The sequence below is a fragment of the Pteropus alecto genome, unplaced genomic scaffold, assembly GCF_000325575.1.
Source record: "Pteropus alecto unplaced genomic scaffold, ASM32557v1 scaffold479, whole genome shotgun sequence".
Taxonomy (NCBI): domain Eukaryota; kingdom Metazoa; phylum Chordata; class Mammalia; order Chiroptera; family Pteropodidae; genus Pteropus; species Pteropus alecto.
This window is the reverse complement of record NW_006492031.1, coordinates 367,136-379,942: the sequence shown is the minus strand read 5'-3', so window position 1 is coordinate 379,942 and position 12,807 is coordinate 367,136. Positions and strand designations below refer to the sequence as shown.

The 12,807-nt window shown below is 46.0% G+C and overlaps 1 protein-coding gene across 1 annotated transcript in view; it reads right to left on the bottom strand.

Moving 5' to 3' along the window:
- The window catches only part of GRIK4 (glutamate ionotropic receptor kainate type subunit 4), a 307,264-nt gene that overhangs the window by 140,481 nt on the left and 153,976 nt on the right, over positions 1–12,807 (bottom strand). Inside the window, exons 5-6 of the mRNA XM_006925242.1 lie at positions 12,523–12,688; positions 1,615–1,793 (exon numbers count right to left, since the gene is read on the bottom strand). Coding sequence (XP_006925304.1) covers positions 1,615–1,793; positions 12,523–12,688 — 345 coding nt within the window. The remainder of the gene's footprint in view (positions 1–1,614; positions 1,794–12,522; positions 12,689–12,807) is intronic.

The following is a 12,807-nucleotide window of genomic DNA, read 5'->3' as shown; positions in this document are numbered from 1 at the left end:
AGAGAGACAGAGAGAGAGAGACAGAGAGAGAGGCTGACGAATTGCATATGCTAGAGTCCATGAAATATTCTTGTGCAAGGGCTTCCCCTAAAAGACTTCCACTTGGGGGCTGTTCAGACAGGCTCTGCTATCACAGGGGGAAAAGTTTAATTTGACCCTCCCTCTGCAAGTGGGCTGCGGGAGTATGTATCTCACTCCTACTCCTCGTCCTTCCTGAGGACTCTTCAGCCTGTAATTCTCATGTCTTGAAACTTATGACTTCCTTGATTCTAGCCCTAGACATAAGAGAAGAAAAAGAAAAAAGAAGAAAAGAGAAAAATTCTGTGTGTGTATGTGAGTTGGGTCTATACACACAGACAGACATGGGTTTGGAACTATGCAAAATTACTACACCAACAGGCTGAAGGAACAGTCTTCAGTACTCAGAGAATTCATTCAAATTTCTTACTGACTCAGACAAAAACTATCTGGGGATGGGAGGTTAGGAGAGAGGGAGGGAAGGAGAGGAAGAGAAAATTATCTGAGTGCCTGGCTCCTCACAGCTTGGCGGAGGTTAAGGAGGAATCTCACTCTCCCAGTGGAAGACTACAGGTTGCTTTTAAACATGTAATTAAAATGGAATTAGAAGAGATCAATGCCCCTGAAAAGACTGGGGGAGCTGCTACAAGCCATGGAGGAGCTTGAAAGCAGGGTCTATTCTGTCTGGGGTTGGACGCCTAGTACAGCCACCTGCCCAGGAATGGTGCCAGGTGACTCCAAGGTTGCCCAGCTGTTTGTTCAGGGTGGGTACCCAGGCACCTGACCTCTCTCTCTATGTCTGTCTCTGTCTCTCTTGGATAAGCTTCACAGAGTTCCAGTTTCCATGCATGTATGTTCTGATTCAGTGGCTGACACTCTTCCCTCTATATTCTCGGGGAAGAGGGTTATGAGAAGCTACCCGCTTTGCTGTCAGATACAACTGGTATAGGCTTATCTCTGCTCCTCACAGGGTTGTGCCTTGAACAAAGAGATGTTAATCTCCCAGAGTTTCAGTTTCTTCATCTGTCAAGTGGAAACATTATATCTACCTCATGTAGTCACTGAGAGGATTATACTGGGAAATTATATGGCAGCACTTTGTGGTACATGTGATACATGTATAAGGATTACATACAGGGCTGATATTTAGCAGTACACACAGATATAACTTCCCTGGTTGTCCAAATATGGAAATCTATACTATTTGACAAACGGCCTCCCCTTCAAGTCACCCAAATACACCACCCCCACAAACCTGGACCCTCCTAGGAACCCATGGACTTCACCACAGGTCCCTTGGCAGGGTCTAGGTTTAGCCAGCGTCTGTTTGTGGCTGCCCTGCTGCACCAAGAGTTAAATATTTTTATGACATCATCATCCTGCTTTCTCCTTTCAGCTTTCGGGAGCTGCCCATTGAAACTGAAGCATATAGAGGTTGGTCAGGGTTCACAGGTCCAGCCCAGGGCTCCTTTGGCCATCATGGCCCAAGAGGACAGACACCCAAGGCAAAAGGGAGCAGAGTGTAATCTCAGAGGGAGGGAGAAGGATGTTCCAAGCCACCAGCACCCCACCCCCCCGCCCCAGCCTGGCTCCCACCTTCAGGAGGATAGTGTGGGACATGGAGGCGTTGGCATGGATGATGATGGTAGCTGTCTTGTCGTCTCGAATCTCTTTGAGAAGTGGGGTGGGGTCCCAGGTGTCATCCAGCATCCGGACTGAGAGTGTGTCCTTGGAGATAAGGAATTGCCGGAGCAGCTTCTCTAAGTTTAAAAGGCCTGGAAAGGAAGAGAGGATGAAGGTCCTAAGAGTCCACAGTGCCACTCGGGAGATACTGGTGCCAAAGCAGGACAAGTGAGGAACTGGGCTGGAGGCAGGGTCATGGGTTTGACCCCACTGCTTGTGCTCATTCAGCATGTGCATCTTTACCTGAGCAAGTTTCTTAACCTTTTTGGACTTTAATTATCCCATCTTCAATAAAAAAGAATGCTCCTAAGCTCCTAGGGCCTCCCACAACTTCTTTGAAAATGCTCCTTTAAAGAAGAGAGTATGGCTCCCCTGAGTCAGACCAGAGAATTCCCACTCTTCCTCACAGCCCTACTCGACAGGCAGACCTGGGCTCAGAGACCACTAGGCTGGGGTTTCTCTCCTTAACTTAGCCATGGTGCGACCTTTTTGTGGGGCCGGGTCTCTTGGCTTCAGTTTCTTCATCTGAAAATTGAGAATAGTAACAGGAGTCAGCTCGCAGGTCTGTGGTAAGGATTAAATCAGGGAACACATAAAGTACTTAGGCCTGAGCCTTGCACATGGTAAACTCTTATAAATGCTATATCTCGTCTTGTAACTGCCTTCATTTCCATTGCGAAGGTGGGGCGGGGGAGCATTTCCCTCAAGATCACAAGGCCTGGAAAACAGATCTAGCAAAACCCTTTGAATTCCTCAGAGCATAGTGGCTACATTAAGATAAGGTATTATTATGATTATAAAAGAACAGGCTTTGATGTGGGCCCAGAACAAAACAGGAAAACTGGGACTGAGAGCTAAGGACTCCCCTCCTCCCCGCTGCTATTTGCTACCTTGGACATTGGTGCGGGGAAGGGTTTCAGAATGATGTCACTGAGACAAAAGGGTCTTAATTCTGCTTTGTCTCTTAAAAAGGCAGGCCAGGAGAAGGGTATGTGGGTGGTGGTGGTGGGGCAGTGGGAGGGTGGAGGGGTCTCCTGGGAATATAGTAGTCTCAAGTCCATTGGAAAGAGACAGGCATTTGCTCCCAAAAGCAAGGACAATAGTAACATTTATTAAGTCTTTACTGTATTCCAGGTAATGGGCTAAACCTTTTACATGGTTCATCTCATTTAAGTCCTTACAATAATCCTGTAAATTATCATAATCCCACAGCACAGAGAACACGAGGCATGGAGATGAATAACTCTCCCAGACATGGGCTCTACACACGTGGATGGCAAGGGAAAGGTTGACTTTCTAACCAGGCAAAGGTCCCTGTGCTCTGGTTTCTAGGCTAGCTAAAGAGATAGTAAATGCAAGAGTATCTTGAATATGACCCAGAGACTTCTTCCTGCTTAGACTATTGACCCTCCTGAACCTTGAAGATCAAAAGATAAGAGAAAGAGGGGGCTATGAAGAGCATTGTATTACCTCCCTCTTTTTGTAAAGAGGTGATAATGCCTTGCCTGGTCACACAGGGACACAGTTGAGATCAGAATTTCCATTTTCTCATCTTCATACAACCCTCTTCCCATGAGACCAGGCTGCCTCTTCAGACAAAACACATCACAGGCAGCAGGCATAGAACTCAGAGAGGCCCAGGGCATTTTCTCTGGATTTAGGGAGGACAGCCTAAACTGGTGGGTTGTTTGTTTTGTTTTGTTTTGTTTTGTTTTGTTTTAACTAGGAAAGGGAAGCAGAGTGGAGCCCAAGGGCCTTGCATGATGGAGACAGGAGCTCTGGGAAGGTGGTGCAAACATCTACCCCCAAGTCAAGAAGTTTGAGGAGCATTCCAGGGAACCAGCGGCTGTGGGGTGGGGTTGGAGGAAGCCTTGGAGGGGCCTGTTATTTACAAAGCAGAAACAGTCCAGTTGTGCAAGCCATAGCATCAGGTTGGCCTTTTTCTCCATCCCCAACAAGGCCTCGACACAGGCTTGAAGATCCACTGCTATCTGTGCTTCTTGCATCCCCTCTCCACTGGTCCTCATCAAGAGTGGCACTGATGCTGCACCAGGGCACTTCCTGCCAATCCCTGATGCAGATTTGGATTCGAGATCTGGGGTCAGCCCCCATGGGCTGTGTGACCTTGAGAAGTCATCTAACCTCTTCAAGGCTCCATCCTCATCTGTAAAATGGGTACAACAGGCCAGAACTCAATGAGATCCTATGTGAAAGCACACTGGGAACTGGAATATACAGTGTCAATGTTACTTCTCTCGTATTTATGCATCCCCACAAGAGCTCAAACAACAAGCATGACTCAGTGAGGTAGAATGAAGAGGGATGAGTACAGTCTGTCCAGCCAACACTCATTGTGCACATCCTTACTGCCAGGCATTGGGTCAACAAGATGCCAACAGAGAATATGGATCAGATACAGACCCTGATCTCCAGGAGCTTAGAGTCAAGGGACTTGCATCTAAGTCTGTAGAAAAGTTCAAATCATGTCTCTATTTTCTTTGATGGCCTAAATAATCTGGTTTTCTATGGGGCAGCCACATTTTGTCCTATATGTAAAATGGAGAGAATATTCACCAAACTAAAGTAAGGAGGAGGAATTAAAAATGTTAATCAAGTCACATTCAGAGACTGTGATATGCTGATCAGCCCCACAGCCAGGCCAGGAGGACACCTGCAGAACAAAGGAAGACTTCTGCTGGGATTGCTAACAACCGTTCCTCACACCTGTGAAGAGGAAACAGGCACCAAGAGTCATTCTCTGTGGCTAAAACCATGGGGAACCTATGGATTAAAGGCTGGGAACTGCTGGCAGGCTTTTCACTCTACATATTCTTACCTTTTCAGTGCTATACTCTTCTCCTTCCTCACTGCATGTCCATATGAAAGGAAATGGGAACTAAAGAATGATATATAAACTGAATTCCCTGAACCCACAGCCCCCATCTATCTCTTTCTCACTGCTTTTCAATGTCTCACTTTACTCCTCTCAGTGATCCCGTCAGTGCCTTTACTCTGACTCTCTATTGTCTCTCTCCGAGTCCCTTTCATTGTCCCTCTCTCTGCCTCTGTGAGGACTACACTCTGTGGAGTGTCATCCCTTTTCTAATAAACTTTCCTTTTGCCTCTAACTTTGGTGTGTATGTTGAATTCTTTCCACACTTTCCACTAAAGGACCCTCCTTTTCTCTTGGTGTAGGGTTAAGTCTCCTCCAACTCAGGGAGATTTGCCCTGTCCTGCATCGAAGCTTTCCTCATTGTCAATGTGAAAAGTACAATCCCACCTGCACAAAGGTCTGAGCCCAAAAGACATAACAAGGAGCCAAACCTTCCTGAGGAAGCCACAGAGAAGGAGCTCCCAGAGTCTCAGCTCTCTCCTTGGCTCAAGGAATAATCTGTTTTGGCATGTTATGGCAGAGGGAGCACTGCAACTGGAGGGGTGAGTAAAGGTAGGTGGCAGTGGGGTTATCCCATGGTTCCTGGCATGTAGCAGAGAGACTCTTTGGAGCCTGGTTGAAAAAGAGGCCAAATCCCCTGGGATCCTTCAGTCTGAGCAATGAAATTCAGTGAGATGAGACAAGAAAGCCTGGGGGATGACAATAGAATTATGATAGCACAGAGATGCCTGGCTAAGGCAGCCCAGGGACTCTTCACACTCTTTAAAATCAGCTGGTGCACTGAGCTCCTGGGGAAAAGCCCCCCAGATGCCAAATAAACTTGAGATTCTGCTCCAATCAATCCCCAGGATGCCCATCCTGCTGCCCTTTAAAAAAGAAGCGGCATTATTCCCTCATCTCATCCAGCACACTCTGTGTGATGAGACACAAGGTGAAGACGGGGGAGGGGAGAAGGGCAGTGAGTCTGGGGAGGTCTGCATCCCCACCCAGGATCTCCTATCAGTTACCCCTCTCCCCAGTCCGCACCACACCTGAGGAGCACAAGGTCTGGCAGTGATCCGCGGCTCCAGCGCTGCTGGGTAGTTAGTGTGGGCAATTCTCTACCTTCTGCACCTCAGTGTCCTCATCTGAAAATGAGGACAATAACTACCTTTCAGGGTTAGTAAGAGGATGTCAAGTAAGCTGAAGAGTGTCTGTCACCTAGAAGGTGCTTCACAAATCTGGTTTCCATTCACTCCCCTCCCCACACTTTCACATCATAATCATTCTTCACTCCATCTCCCAACTCTTACAATATTTATTATCCGATCTATGTGAAATATGCATATATGTATACATATTAACACACACACACACACACACACACACACACACACAAAACATTAATTATTTCACCATGTTGGGTAGCAATCCCATTCAAACTTCTCTGCACATCCTCAGTGTGAGGCAGGGTGCATGGTGCTTCCTGGTGGACTGAACTAGAGACTGTGGAGGTTAAGAAAATGACTCTACATCCTAACAGTTGAGGGGAGAGGCAGTGCCAGGTGGGGAACAAATATGTTATCTGAAGGGCAGCTGAAAGAAGAGGGTGCTTGGCTTGAGGAAGAGTGGGAGGGAAGGGCTGTCATGAAACAAACTTGGCAGCTCTTGGCAGCTTGCTCTTCAGCTCTTGGCAGAACTACACCCAGAAACAATGAATGGAGGAAGTCACAGAGAGACAGATTTAGCTCAGTGTAAGAAAGAACCTCTGTTCAATATGTCTAAAATGTAGTGGGCTTCAACATGAGGTGATGATTTCTCCAACACCGGAGGTAGTCAAAGAATGACTGAAGCCCCTCTTGAGGACTGCTGTCCAGGGGTAAACCAGTGGATGAAAAGTTGGACTGAAGAATGTTGATATCTTTCCAGCCCACAGATTCTCTAATTCTATGAATCAGGAGAGGATACTTTTTTTTTTTTTTTTAGCATTATTATTCTAGGCAATGAAAGAAATTTGCAGAAGAGAAAGTGTGGTTTTATTACATTAAGAATATTAGGAATCTGTCAATGCAATTTGATATTTTCCAATTGACATTTTCCTCACTTCTATCTGTTTAATGAAACGACGAGATTTGCCAAAGACAGCTGCCACCAGAGGGGTTAAAAGCTGCTCTCTTTCCAGCTTCCCTCCACCTCCCCCACAATCCTCCTGTTCTGCGAGACCCCTGGCCCAGCAGAAGGTCTAGGCACAGTCCACAGCTGCAAGGGACCTGGGAACCTATTAGTCTCACTCAAGATGCAGCAGGATGGATGGATGAAAGACTCAGCAAGCTAGCTGTTCTGGGAAGAAGGAGGGAGACTTGCTTTTGAAAATGAAAGGCAGGGGGCCAGGAAGATAGGAGGAGGATGGAAAGGCTGTGAAAAGCACACCATGGGTTGGACAGGGCCATAGGACAAGGACACAAATACATAACTGAAGGGTCTTCAGAAGACACAGAGGATCCCTGTATCAAAAAAATAAGAATAAACACCTATTCCAACGGATATCCTATCCCTTCCTCTCCATTGGCTCATTCCCTTGGCTGCAGGCTTTGGTTCTACAAAATGTTAATATTCCCAGAAGGGCATCACTTTTACATCTTTTGGGAAGCAGCTGGCATACTACTGACCTCAGAGGACTGTGGTGAGGGTTTAGTGAAGGAACATGAGTTCACCATTGTGCACAGCGCCCCTCTGCCTGTCAGGCATGCATGCCCCAGAGTGTATGGTTTTCAGACCTGTTCCACAGAACAGATGCTGACTGAAAGAAAGAGTTGAGGGTCCAAGGTGTTGCCTGTGGGGAATGGGGTACAGAAAAAGTTCAAATGCTTGAACAACATATTTCATTTGCTTCTTGGTTTTGTCCCATCCTGCACTTTGGCTCCATAACAAGCAGGGAGAGCCAGATCATAGGGGCCAGAGAAAGAGACGGAAATAGGGTGAGAGAGCAGGCTGAGGCTTCTTGCTCAAAGGAGGACAATCTGTGCCTTGCTTGGCCATCAAGGCTGTTGCCTTCTCTCATGGCAAAAATGGCCATGGGATGAACATGGCCTCTGCATTCACATTGGTTTCCTAAATTAAAAGTGTTTATTTCCAGTTTGAGCTTCAGCTACTGGGGCCCGGCAGGTGTCCCTGCTCAGAGAACTGCCTTCAGTGTGTCCTAAGCTCCTTCAAATATAATTGACTTAACTCCCACAAGTATCCTGGGAGGCAGGCATTATCATTATTATATCCATATTATATTATGTATATTAAATTATACTTATATGGGTAGACATCAAATCACTGAGGTGGGAGATGGGCAGTGACTAAGACCATAGAGCTAGAGAACTCGGGAGGCCAAGATCCAAATCTAGGTTTTCTGATTTCAAGTTCAGACTTCTGATTCACCACTTAAATTGGCATGGTTAAGTCTCAGTCCTCCCATAAAATAGGAAAGATGGTCCCTCACGTCTATCTCTTCCACAGTGTTCAGAGAGACAGGGAGAAGTGCTAAGAAGAATCATATAACCTTGAAAATGAACTTAATCTCTCTTTTCATATAATGAGAATGTTTATAGAGCTTATCTTAAATGGTTATCCTGAGGTTTAAATGAGGTAATTTAAAATCCTTTGCATAATAACTGCTCAATAAATGTTAATTTTGTCTAATATCACTATGAGCAAAAGGCCTCCTACAGTACCTCCTGGGGACGACATGGGGAAGGCACACTACTGCCCCAATTACTCTCGCTAGAGGCACTGGATATTATTCCCTATGCTCCCAAGCTCCACACCCTTCGGGTACAAACAGGGTTGCAGAAAAAAGGAAGAGTAATTCAATGTGTATTATGTTCTGGGTCCAGATACCTTCTACCCAATTACCCTGCGAGGCATTATTGTCCCCACTTTACACAGGAACTAATGCTCAAAGAGGTAGAGTGACCTGTTGAATACCACCCAGCTCATGAGCAGTGGAGCAGCCTGGTTTGACTCTAGAGATGGTTCTCTTTTTACTGCACCATTCTGCATTTCTCTTCAGCTGCACTTCTTCCTCTGAAGATCAGAGTCTGCTCCTCTCCAACAACTCGGACCAAGATTAGCGAACACAAGCATGGTATAAGGACAGAGTCAAACTCTGATCACTCTGCTCTAGGCCCTGAATTGGCCTTGTTCAAAGGCATCCAAAGAAGGAAGGAAAGGAATCTCCTGTATACCACTTGTTCCCTAGGTATGGACACTGTGTTATGCTCTGTGTGTGTTATCTTATTTAACCCCCTCAGCCATCCTGGGAAGGAGATAAAATCATCCCATTTAGAAACCACTGGTCATCATTTTTTAGATGACACAGCAAGAAACTAGAGAGTGCCTCAGTCACTTCTGCAAGATCATCGCACAGGCAGTAAATAACTGGCAGAAGGTGTAGGGGCACAGGACACGTAGCCACAAAAAGGATCTTAAAATATTTAGCAACATAAAGTAAAGATGATTTAAACTATGCACTAAGGTGCTAGGAATGGATACACTATATTATACTTGTGACCCCAGGGAATTGAAGGCTTTGGGTCCATCCTGAGAGTTTCAAAAGGTAGCTCCATGGCAGGGGTAGGTGATCTCACCAAAGGGGCCTTAATGCCATAGTGAGAACTCCCAACTCTCCTTGGACAACCCCAAACAGCAAACGCCCCCAGGCTCTGTGGGGATAACCAGGACAGCCATGCCCAGGCTCCTCATCACATCTCCTCCCCCTAGCCTTATGAAAAGTAGGCACTTGCAGATGTTCTTATATTTTTCCTATTAAAGAAAATAATGTAATCTACAATACGACTCTACTTGTTTCCAAACTAGCTTATTAAAAAATTACTTTGGGGAAGAAGGAGAGTAAGTGATATGATTCCCCATGGAATGATCTCCATCATGCCTAATTTTGACTGCTGAAAAATAGAATTAAATTCCTGTTCCTAATTTGACTTTCAGTGTCTCTCATCCCTGAATTAATAAGGAAGATAGAAGGGTGTCTCCTCTCAACCTCTGAGCTGCATTTTCCTTCAGTCCCTCATTTCTTCATCCTTTGATTAGATTTTAATCCTCTTTGCCCTTAAACTTCTCTACCCCACTTTCCTTCCCTGGCCCCTAGTTGGTGGGACAAGTCATTCAGCAGCCTCAGTGGATAGGCTCTCCAAGTAGAGGTGGCGATTTCTGGTTTGATGGGTCCCACTTGGGCTGTGGGCTGGCCTCTCTGGCACTTGGGCAGGCTCATCCTTTCCTGGTCTGTGTCTCTGCTTAGCCATCCCTTACACGCTGTTTAAGAGAGCAAAGTGTTGGGAGCCAAAACTAAGAACAAAGAATCTTGTGACTAGGCGAGGCCTTATCTGCATCCTGCATCTTGTTAGCCCCCTAGCAGTCAGCCCAGCCCAGAGTTACAGTTCCCTCCTTCACTCCCACTCCCTCTAACCCTTACCACTCCTCACCCCACCAGCTAAGAACCAATGCGCCTGTGACAGATACTCTCCCGCCCAGCTAGCCCTGCCCCCCTTTGTTAGCCCTGTATAAATACTCTTGCTGCTGAATAAAATTTTGAGGCTTGATCAGAACACTGTCTTGCCTCCATTCTTTTCTCCCGCCCATGTTTTCTTCAAGGTACGGTCCTCCTCGGGTTCTACGCAATAACTAGGTCCTGCGGGTCGGGACACAAAGGACACATTGCTCCAGAGAGATCTCTGTCCTTCAAAGGATACTGTCCTTCAAAGGATGCTCCAGAGAGATCTCTGTCCTTCAAAGGATACTCAAGGGCCCGCCTTGAGCTGCTGCTCTGACTACTTGTGAAGACCAGGATGGTGGGAGAAGTTGTAGAGGAGGAAGGCCTGGCTCAGAGTCAGAGGACCTGAGTTAGTCTTAACTCTGCTATGTACCAGCTGTGTGACCTTAGGCAAGTCCCCTAATAGCTCCAAGACTGTTTCCTTGGCTCTAGAATGATTGGGGAGGGGGAGGTAAAATGGCAAAACATAAGTGAGAGTGCTTTACAATATGTAAAGAATTTTGAATGTCAAGGAATATCATAATTCTAATGGAAAGAGCCCTGGGCTAGGAGGCAACAGAATCTAGCATAGTGCCCAGTGCATTGTAGATGCTTAATAAATATCTGAGCAACTTACTTCCCAAAGCCCAGGAAGAACTGACACAGAGGAAACAGGGCTCGGGGTAATAGCAAGAGGAACTGTGGCTAGACACAAGAAAGAATTTCCTGTCAGTTGTTGAGACACTGTACCCAGTACTGAGAAAGACTGCAGGAGAATCTTGGCCTGGAGATTATCTGTAGCCTGTCCTTTGTCTCCTAACATTCTCAGTGTGTGCGTGGGATACACCAGTTCAGTTCTGCCTGTATGGACTTGTGACAGAAATTTCCAGGGGAGAATCCTTCATTCTGTTGAATTATTTAACAGTGCAATGATCCCACATGAAGAAGGCTACCCACAATGTTTCCCAACCACAAATACTAGCATCCTATGGGCTCTCAGATCAACATACTTTTGGGCTTATGGTCAAACCTATCTGGAAGATGAAGAGGTAAAATAGTCATTTTGGCAATAGGACAATTCAGTGTCTATGCTAATGAATGCTGTGAATCTCCACAAGGGGGAAACAGAACAAAGTGTTGTCTAACATTTCTCTCTTTTTTTGGCGGGGGGGGCGGGGCACAAAATTCTTTGTTCATAAAACAGTTATCATCAAAGCAGTGCTGTCCAATGGAACTTTCTGCGATAATGGAAATGGTCTATATCTGTACTGTCCACATGTGGCAATTGAGTACTTGAAATGTGGCTGGTGAGACGGAGAAACTGGATTTTAAATTTTATTTTATTTTTAAATGGGGAATTCTAACACCTCCAAACTCACTGAGTTGTTGTAATAATTAAATAAGCTATGTAAAAAGCACACATAGTTAGGACTCAGTTACTTTTGTTTCTCTTATAAGCACAGAGAAATCATCACCCTATGTTGAGTAAATGAATGAATGCACATGTGGAAGCCACAGATGCAAAGGCGTGGTAAAGAAGGTGGTTCTCACCCTTGACAGGAAGGGGGCATTTGTTTATAGATGCTGTCAGGATTCCAGGGTAGAGGAAAAATGTAGAGCAGTTTTGAGCAGCCATTGAAAGAAGCCCTGATGGAAAAGGCACAGCTCTGCCAGTGCAGCCCACCCAGATTCACAGAATAAGACCTGCACAGGTAAACTGCATAAGACACAGATGCCTGGGGCTCGGACACTGGCCCCCGGTGACAGCACCTGCCTGACCACATGTGGAAGTGCAGCTATCACTAGGAGCACACGGATGCACAGGTTTTCTGGAAAGTGCCTACTTAGATTAGCTTTATCTCATAAGTGCTAAATTTGTCACAATTGTCTAAGAGTCAGAGAAACACATTTCCAAAACGTGCATTTGTAAGAAAATACTTTATCAGGAATTGACCTTGGATCTTGTTCTATCAGCAAAACCTGCTCTCCAGGAGAAGAAGCTCTTCAACCCATCAAATAGAAATGCATCCAATTTTATATTTTCCCCCTCTCTCTCTTTGTAATTCCTTAACGATGAGGCTGAAAATGTGGGGATTGAGTTTGCAGATGCAAAAAGGCTTGGAGGTTGGCCAGTCTCCTTGTAACCCAGTTCTCTCTGGTTCGCACATGCCTAGGGAATTCTGCCAAAGGGTTCTCCTGGACTGCTCGCTCTCTCATACATGCATGGATGCGTGCATACACACAGATAAACAGCCAAGCATATATAGGAATAACAGAATCCTTTGGTTATTGGCCCCATGATCCGAGAGAGCCCTCTCCTTCCTGGCATATTTCCAGCCAGGGGCAAATCAGTCAAGTTGAAATCAACAAGCCCAGACTGTCTGGGGTGTGGCGCCAGCCCCCAGAAACTTACATTCTGCTTTGGCACAAATGAGACAGGCAGTGGTGCAGTTGAAGAAGTTCAGGATCCCAGCTACAGCCACGCTGATGTCTGTGTTGCTAGGGTGGAGGTTCAGGGTTGTGAATCTCTGGAACTGGAACTTGACAAACTCCTCTGGGGCCACTTTGAAATGAGGGACCTGGGAGGAGGAGCAAAAATGAACAGCAGGGAGGATCCAGAATGAGTGAGGAAGGAAAGAAGGAAGGAAGGAAGGAAGGAAGGAAGGAAGGAAGGAAGGAAGGAAGGAAGGAGAACAAA